This window comes from Phoenix dactylifera, chromosome 2 (assembly GCF_009389715.1).
Source record: "Phoenix dactylifera cultivar Barhee BC4 chromosome 2, palm_55x_up_171113_PBpolish2nd_filt_p, whole genome shotgun sequence".
Taxonomy (NCBI): domain Eukaryota; kingdom Viridiplantae; phylum Streptophyta; class Magnoliopsida; order Arecales; family Arecaceae; genus Phoenix; species Phoenix dactylifera.
This window is the reverse complement of record NC_052393.1, coordinates 3,801,722-3,811,064: the sequence shown is the minus strand read 5'-3', so window position 1 is coordinate 3,811,064 and position 9,343 is coordinate 3,801,722. Positions and strand designations below refer to the sequence as shown.

At 41.0% G+C, this 9,343-nt stretch overlaps 2 protein-coding genes across 2 annotated transcripts; both read left to right on the top strand.

Annotated features, from left to right (window-relative positions):
- The first annotated feature begins 1,542 nt into the window (after positions 1 to 1,542).
- On the top strand, positions 1,543 to 2,333 carry LOC120104552. The gene has a single exon (XM_039115856.1). The coding sequence runs from the start codon at positions 1,543 to 1,545 to the stop codon at positions 2,275 to 2,277; it is 735 nt and encodes a 244-aa protein (XP_038971784.1). The 3' UTR covers positions 2,278 to 2,333.
- A 5,165-nt stretch (positions 2,334 to 7,498) lies between these two features.
- Positions 7,499 to 8,564, top strand: LOC120104385. The gene has a single exon (XM_039115342.1). It carries the CDS (start codon positions 7,499 to 7,501, stop codon positions 8,243 to 8,245), a length of 747 nt encoding a protein of 248 aa, XP_038971270.1. The 3' UTR covers positions 8,246 to 8,564.
- Positions 8,565 to 9,343: the final 779 nt, after the last annotated feature.

Genomic DNA, 9,343 nt, shown 5'->3' with positions numbered 1-9,343 from the left:
TTAGCCTTAGCCTAATTACAAGCCTTAGACCGATCCAAGCACCTTAGCAACTCAAATCTCGTTTTTCCTATGAACACTTCGGTTAGAATTATAGAGGAAGACTCATCTGCTTTGATGCTTAAATCATTCCCACAAGTGCGCATTAATATAATATGATAGATTATGGACTATTAGTATGGCAATCTAGGAAAAGAGACAATTTTCAAAAGAAAATTAAAGAAGAGAAAAGAGACTATCAAAGGATGCCCGAAGGACAGTTTTCTGTGTGCTGGTCCAAATTTTGAAATACTTATGTTTCTCTCTTTGTATGAGAGAAACCTAATATGTTGTGTAAAAATTACTAATGGTTATAGAATGTTTCTGATCGGTTTCTTCTGAATGTAACAATGTATACTAACAAAGTAACATATTTTATTAAATATGGATGTTGAGTTGGATAGTCAAAAAGGATTGTTGTTAGTTTTGCATTATTTTGTAATTATTTATTTATTCATTCAGGCTTGTGGTCATGTATGGTGGCCACAATAAGATATGTTTCATAAATAATATTGATATTGAATTGTGATTTTTTTGAGAAGAAGAAAAATGATATTAATTCGATGATATAAAGTATTACCTTTGGTTCAATCATATATATTTTAAGATAGGGGCATGCAAAATCTCACACAAATAGCCAGTGAAGCTTAAAAAGAGACATCTTCATGTTTTTTTTTTTTTTTTTTGATACAGAAAGAGACTTCTTAGTTTACTTGCATTGTAAACGAATATTTCTAATACAAAAAACATGCTAGTTTTGGAATCTATAAATATTTCTTGCAGATTCTATCTATGATATTTTTTTTTGTATCAAATACGTTTTTATTTTTTCTGAATTATCTATATATAAAAACAAGGAAACAAAATTAGATTCTTGTTAGACAAATAAAAAATTTACTAAACTATTGGGAATAGATGGCTCAGCATCAGCTTCAATGCCCACTTTGCCTTTTAAGTTTTCCACAAAACAGAAAAGATGGAAACCTAGCCTGATTAGGCGCTTGGGTACACTCTGGGTTACCTAAAAAATTTTCCCTTTTGAATTAACTAAATAAATATCTTCTTACCCAAGAAATAAAAAACCTAAAAAATATCTCGATGAAAGTGGCCGTCGAAACGAGAGGGTGAGAGCTTGGGTGCAGCTCCGCGTACCCGCTCCTTCTAGAGTTTCTCGGAGTCCAAATGGTCCTCGGCGCGTAGCACGCCACATCAGCGGCCGGGTTGCACACGGGACTGTCCTTTTGCGCTCGGATTCAAATCCTAGTCCGACCCAAACAAGGATTCACCCTCTTCCTTTTTTAACTGGTTTAGCAACAACTAGATTATAAATTTAACAGATATATACGCCGTAATCTTCTCCGATCTTTTTCTCGTTTCTTGGTACAACTCCGATCTTTTTCTTGGACCTTAGCCTTTATCTAAAGGCCAGCGTAACCCACCAGGAAATAAATAAATTCCCCACTTTTCCAGTTTTCCTGCGTCCAGTTTTTCCAGACTCCACCACCCATGGCTTCGTGCTCTCCCCTCAAGCGTCTCAGCTACAAGACCAGCGACTACACCATATCTCTCTCACAGAAAACCACACCTAGATCACGACCTGAGCCTCCCGCCCTTTCCTACGTAGGAAAGATCAGCCGACCTCTTCCTGAAGTCAAGGTGACGATTAACATTAAGGATCACAAGATCAGTCGCCGCGTGCGCTCGCTCGACGGAGTCATCACCGTAGAGCCGGTCTCTACGGGCCTTCCTTCCCGAACCGAAGCCCGGGTTTTCGACATCGTCACCTTCTTTGTCCCAGAAACCACAGAGGAGGCCATCCACAAGATGCTTGACTGCATGATCTTTCCTTCCAAGAAGCGCCAGCTCTTGGTCCGCTACCTCTCCCGCTTCGCCCATGGTGCTGCCGCTGAGGCGGGCAAGAAGCCGATCGATGGGTTGGAGCTGGTCTTCGATTTCAAGGTAGTGGCTATCTGGGAGTATAACGAGGCCCGAGTCGCTGCAGAAGTCGTCAACAAATCCATCGGTGTTGCTCGTCCTTCGTCCTTGCGAGGCTTTGAGGAAGACATCTGCGGCAACGAGCGAGAGTTTCCATCATCATGCCCCGTGTGCCTCGAGGACTTCTTCTTTCCGGACTGCATCGAGCAGCAGCTCATGTGCACCCCATGCTTCCATGTCTTCCATCAACGGTGCATCGGAAGGTGGGTCAAGGACGCATGCCCTGTGTGCCGCTCCAAATTTTGAAGTATTTCTATTGCTTTCTTTGTATGAAAGAAACCAGTGATATGTTTTGTAGAGACTTTATCTCGAGTTGGTTGGTAGAAGAATATTGATGTTTGAGTTATGGAATATTTTTGATCGGTTTCTTTTGCTTGCAATCTTTTATGCTAAGAGAGAGACGTGCATGTTTTTGTAGATATTGATGTTGAGTTGGATCGCAACGAGGCATCGATGTCAATTTTGCCTTATTTTGATTTTCTTTCTTTGTATCCCAGGGGAGGGTAACATTGAATTGCAGTGTTCTTCTTTCTTTGAGAAAAATAAAAAATGTTGCAATTTATATATGCTCCATGTTATTTAGGGTATTGCTCTTTATTCAGACTTTTATATATTTCAGCATAATTTTCTCGTACAGTAATAAACATGAATCTCACATCCGGCCCATGAGTCCTGAAGAAGGACCAAGTCTTAGTTTTCGTTCATCATCGATACAGATATAGATAAAAATCAGTAAATACAGTAATTTTAGAACCACGCTTTGGGTTGGGCCAGAGTGAACCAGGGTTAACTCGAACGAGGTTCGCTATGGTTTCTACCTTTTATTTGGTAGAAAGAGGAGCTCAATGCTGGACTTAAACAGAAAAATAACCAAGTTTGTAGATACATCGTACTTACTAGTAAACTAACATCCAAACATATGCACACAACTTTGAAACCCCAACAGAAGTACCATTCCAAAAGTAAAGCTTCAGAACTAGAAAGTGGTGTAGATATTCTGTCCGGCTAACACAAGTCATATGAATGTTAGGATGCTGAAACTTCACACCGAGAGCTCTCCGCTGATAGTCGCATCTGATAGGAATCCCCTGGACTGCAGAATATCAAATCCATATGTAGCCAAGCTACAGGAAAGATACAACGAGAAATACATCATCAGATGGTAAGGTTTGAATATATGGCTGATAATCCCCTGCATAGACTAAACATGACTAACCACTACTGTATAAGAAGACCCATGGCAAGTCAGCAGGAAAAATATAAAGTGGGCTGCACCAAATGCAAAAACGCTAGCATCATTATGGCTCGCCATATGGATAAAAAACCAAGAAGCACTAAAGACCATAACTTATGTTGGTATTGAAGGCTACTGCCCCACCATAGAAGATGTCCTTTTCCATATTCTTGGAACCTGCTATTGCATATAGAGAGAGCAGATCATAGAAGTATCCTGGTACTAACAACTCATTTAATTTAGATTCCAAAAATATCAGAATAAAAAGTAATCACTCTGGCCACCAAACATAACCAGCATTTCAGAGCCTTAAGGAGCACAAATAAGACAGCAAAAATTCCAATGGCACAGTTGTAACAACCTACTAGAAGCAGCATAATGCTTATATCATTCATCAGGCAGCCGGTGATCATTTCCTCTGCATGAATGTTGTCCCTCTGCAATCGTTCATCAAAAAACCTGCAAAAGATAGATCAAAGACGTTCCCCTATGACCAGAATACATCTCCCATAAGGGCACAATTAGCTATGTAATCAGCAGCTCGGTCAGCCTCATGAAAGACATGAGATATAAAGCACCAACTCCTGGTCATTTTCCACTGCAGAATATCTTTCGGTATCGGCAATTGCCTGTGCTTGTGAGGATAAGAATTAGAAATCCGATTAATGACCATTGCAGAGTCGCCTTCCAGCCAAATATGCCGCCGCGCCTGCCATCATCCATTGTAGTATGGAACCTAGCCATGCTGCTATGAATTCAGCATAAGAGATAGAAGAAGACAGCAATTGTTCACCACCAGCTCTTATCTCCTTTCCATAATGGTCTTGAATTACAAATCCAGCGGTGGCCTTATCCATAGTAACTAATGCATCAAAGTTAAAGCTTTATCACTCCTAAGGGAGGGGGAAGCCACAACACCGCTGCTGCACAAGCACTATTTTTAATACATGCTACTGATCACTGCTCTAGTACCTTAACGAAATGCTTAAAGGTAACTGATACTTGGCACCAAAGAAGGATGTCAGAAGGGATTAGGCTTTCCTGATTACCCGATTAGGCAATTGCTGCACCTGCTGAAATACTCGTTCATTGTGAGCATTCTTGTAACAACCCAAGACCTCCTATCAGACTAAGGGTTCAAATCTAATCACAAGCACCATGATCGGCCCGTAATCAATCTCACATATTTTTTCCATGTTAATGCAAGTAGGCCATGTAGCTATAGGAAGAATGGTTAGCCATGGGTCTTTAAGAGAAGACTAATTGAATGTCATGAGCCGACTAATCCATTGGAATTCATAATGCATCATAGGACCGCATCTCCAAGCTCTGTCCACTTGGCCCAGCCTTAGCCTTAGCCTAATTACAAGCCTTAGACCGATCCAAGCACCTTAGCAACTCAAATCTTCGTTTTCCTATAAACACTTCGGTTAGAATTATACATCTCCTGGAACAGTGCTGAAGTGAAAAGCCGAAGGAAGACTCATCTGCTTTGACGCTTAAATCATTCCCACGAGTTCCCATTAATATAATATGATAGATTATGGACTACTAGTATGACAATCTAGGAAAAGAGACAATTTTCAAAAGAAAATTAAAGAAGAGAAAAGAGACTATCAAAGGACCGAAGGACAGTTTTCCCGTGTGCTGCTCCAAATTTTGAAATATTTATGTTTCTTTCTTTGTATGAAAGAAACATAATATGTTGTGTAAAAATTACTGATGATTATGGAATGTTTCTGATCGGTTTCTTCTGCTCGCACTATAAAAAAAGTAGTCTTTTCTGGCATTTTTTATATCCTTTACCGATGCTTAAGCGTCGGTAAAGATCCGCCCGACGCTATCCAAAACATCGCCGAAGCATCGGCGATACCTGGGTGGAAAAAGTTTTTACCGACGCTTTGGGGAGGCATCGTGAAAGGTCAGTTTTTAGCAATGCTTAAAAGCGTCTCTAAAAGACTCAAAACCGACGCTTATAAGCATCGACTTTAGCCTTCAATTTTTTAAAAAAAATTAAAAAGACTGAGCTCCTGATGGTTCATGGCCTGGAAGGAGAAATTTTACAAAGATTCCATGAAAGAAGAGCCAATACAAATTGAATCTATCAAGTAGGAACTAGTAACAATCTAAAGGAACCATAAAGCAAAGATGAACCTAGGAACGGTCGATTGATGAGGATGAGAGAGAGGAACCAGGGCATGGCGCTCGTCGGTCTGGAAGGAGAGCTGATGGTTCATGGCCTGGGTGTAGAACTGAGAGAGCGAGTTAGCCGCATTGCAGAAGATGGAGTAGAGCATCCGATCAACCTCGTCAAGGCACGTCGCGTCCGATTTCCGCTTCCACGCCATAGATTCGATTCCGAGGAGAAGAAATAGAAACGATCGCGAACGATCCGTAATGGAGGAGGAGGAATTATAGAAGAAGAACTCATCTCTGTCCTCTCTAAATCCCTAAGCCGCTTCAGAAACGAGAAAGGAAGCACCTATAATTTTTAAGGCCCGGAAACCTCTGCAATTACCAAGAAAGGAAAGTGATCTGCAAAAACCTCCAAAAATCAACAGAAAATACTAACCTTGCCAAGAGCAAAAAACGCAAGAAGCGAGAGAAGACGAAGGGCACCAGAAAAGGGCGAGGTCAATGGTGGCGGGGAAGCGGAACGGAGAATAGATCAAAGCTCGGGAAGCGAGATGGGGAAGCGATGGATTGATGTTGGCGCGGGGATGCCGATCGGAGCTCGGGAAGTGAGATGGGGAGGCGATGGATTGATGTCGGCGTAGGGATGCCGATCGGAACTCGGAAAGCGAGATGGGGAGGCGATGGATTGATGTCGGCGCGGGGATGCCGATCGGAGCTTGGAAAGCAAGATGGGGAGGCGATCGGAGCTCGGGGATGCTTTTGAATGAGAGAAGAGGAGACGAGACATTTTTAATGGAGCTAGGGCATCAATCGAGAGTGGGGCGAGGTGTTGGAAAGGATTTGGTCTCTGACAATGCTTATAAGCATCGTCGTAGGTCCAGCTTACAGTAACGCTTAAAAAGCGTCGTCGATTCTAGAGATGTACGGACGCTTTTTAAAAGCATCGGTAAAATTTGGCGCTGAACCAAAATATCCTGACGCTTCCTCCTAGCATCGGAAAAAAAGCATCGGAAAATCTACCTTTTTCTATAGTGATGTAACAATGTATACTAACAAAGTAACATATTTTATTAAATATGGATGTTGAGTTAGATAGTCAAAAAGGATTGTTGTTAGTTTTGCTTTATTTTGTAATTAATTATTTATTTATTCAGGCTTGTGGTCTTGTATAGTGGATAGATATGTTTCATAAATAATATTGATATTGAATTGTGATTTTTTTGAGAAAAAGAAAAAAGATATTAATTCGATGATATAAAGCATTACCTTTGGTTCAATCATATATATTTTAAGATAGGGGCCTACAAAATCTCCCACAAATAGCCAGTGAAGCTTAAAAAGAGACATCTTCATGGGTTTTTTTTTTTGATACAGAAAGAGATTTCTTAGTTTACTTGCATTGTAAAAGAATATTTCTAATACATAAAACATTTCTGGAATCTATAAATGTTTCTTGCAGATTCTATATATGATATTTTTTTGTATCAAATACCTTTCTTATTTTTTTGTGAATTATCTATATATAAAAACAGGGAAACAAAATTAGATTCTTGTTAGACAAATAAAAAATTTACTAAACTATTGGGAATAGATGGCTCAGCATCAGCTTGAATGCCCACTTTGCCTTTTAAGTTTTCCACAAAACAGAAAAGATGGAAACGTAGCCTGATTAGGCGCTTCGGTACACTCTGGGTTACCTAAAAAATTTTCCCTTTTGAATTAACTAAATAAATATCTTCTTACCCAAAAAATAAAAAACCTAAAAAATATCTCGATGAAAGCGGCTCCTTCTAGAGTTTCTCGGAGTCCAAATGGTCCTCGGCGCGTAGCTCGCCACAGCAGCTGCCGGGTTGCGCACGGGACCGTCCTTTTGTGCTCAGATTGAAATCCTAGTTTGACCCAAACAGGGATTCACCCTCTTCCTTTTTTTACTGGTTTAGCAACAACTAGATTTTAAATTTAAGAGATAGATACGCCGTAATCTTCTCCGATCTTTTCTTGGACCTCAGCCTTTTACCTAAAGGCCAGCGTATCCCACCAGGAAATAAATAAATTCCCCACTTTTCCTGCGTCCAGTTTTTCCAGAGTCCACCACCCATGGCTTCGGGCTCTCCCCTCAAGCGTCTCAGGTACAAGACCAGCGACTTCACCATATCTCTCTCCCAGAAAACCACACCTAGATCACGACCTTATCCTCCCGCCCTTTCCTACCTAGAGATCTTTCCTGCCTTGTATCGCCGACCTCTTCCTGAAGTCAAGGTGACGATTAACATTAAGGATCACAAGATCAGCCGCCGCGCGCCCTCGCTCGACGGAGCCATCACCGTAGAGCCGGTCTCTGCGGGCCTTCCTCCCCGAACCGAAGCCCGGCTTTTCGACATCGTCACCTTCTTTGTCCCAGAAACCGCTGAGGAGGCCATCCACAAGATGCTTGAGTGCATGATCTTTCCTTCCAAGAAGCGCCAGCTCTTGGCCCGCTACCTCTCCCGCTTCGCCCATGGTGCTGCCGCTGAGGCGGGCAAGAAGCCGATCGATGGGTTGGAGCTGGTCTTCGATTTCAAGATAGTGGCTATCTGGGAGTATAACGAGGCCCGAGTGACTGCAGAAGTCGTCAACAAATCCATCGGTGTTGCTCGTCCTTCGTCGTTGCGAGGCTTTGAGGAAGACATCTGCGGCAACGAGCGAGAGTTTCCATCATCATGCCCGGTGTGCCTCGAGGACTTCTTCTTTCCGGACTGCATCGAGCAGCAGCTCATGTGCACCCCATGCTTCCATGTCTTCCATCAACGGTGCATCGGAAGGTGGGTCAAGGACACATGCCCTGTGTGCCGCTTCAAATTTTGAAGTATCTCTATTGCTTTCTTTGGGTGAAAGAAACCAGCGATATGTTTCGTAAAGACTTATCTCGAGTTGGTAGTTAGAATATTGATGTTGAGTTATGGAATATTTTTGATCGGTTTTTTTTGCTTGCAATCTTTTATGCTAAGAGAGAGACGTGCATGTTTTTGTAGATATTGATGTTGAGTTGGATCGCAACGAGGCATCGATGTCAATTTTGCCTTATTTTGATTTTCTTTCTTTGTATCCAGGGGAGGGTAACATTGAATTGCAGTGTTCTTCTTTCTTTGAGAAAAATAAAAAATGTTGCAATTTATATATGCTCCATGTTATTTTAGGGTATTGCTCTTTGTTCAGACTTTTATATATTTCAGTATTATTTTCTCGTACAGCAGCAAAAATGAATCTCACATCCGGCCCATGAGTCTTGAAGAAGGACCAAATCTTAGTTTTCTTTCATCGACACAGATAAAATAAAAACCAGTTAATATAGTAATATTAGAATTACTCTTTGGGTTGGGCCAGAGTGAACCAGGGTTAACTCAAATGAGGTTCGCTATGATTGGGACCTTGAACGAAAGGAGGGACGCCTCTGCAGACTATATTCACTTGGCTCAGCCCTAGCCTAACAAACCTTGGACTGATCCGGGCCTCTTGGCAACTCAAATCTCATGCTTCTTGGAAACAGTTTGGTTAGAATTATCTCCAATAGTGCAGTACGCTCAAGTGAAAAGCGGAAGGAAAACTCACCTGTTTTGATGCTAAATCATTCCCACAAGTTTCCATCACATAATATGATACATTTTAGACTATTATGACAATCTAAGAAAAGAGACAATTACCAAAAAGAAAAGAAAAGAAAAAAAAGTGAAAAAGAGACTTTCGAAGGGTGCCAGAAGGACTTCCTGTGTGCTGCTCCAAATTTTGAAATATTTCTGTTTTTTTTTTATTTGTATGAAAGAAACCAGTAATATGCTGTGTAAAAACTTATATATCTTGCATTGGTTAGCAAAAAATTATTGATGATTATGGAATTTTTTTTTATTAGTTTCTTCTCATGTAACAATGTATACTATCAGAGCATCATGTTTTAGTAAATACTGA

Bases quoted from the DNA above. Each gene is read 5' to 3' on its own strand.
- LOC120104385 (XM_039115342.1), top strand. From the start codon at position 7,499: ATGGCTTCGGGCTCTCCCCTCAAGCGTCTCAGGTACAAGACCAGCGAC.
- LOC120104552 (XM_039115856.1), top strand. From the start codon at position 1,543: ATGGCTTCGTGCTCTCCCCTCAAGCGTCTCAGCTACAAGACCAGCGAC.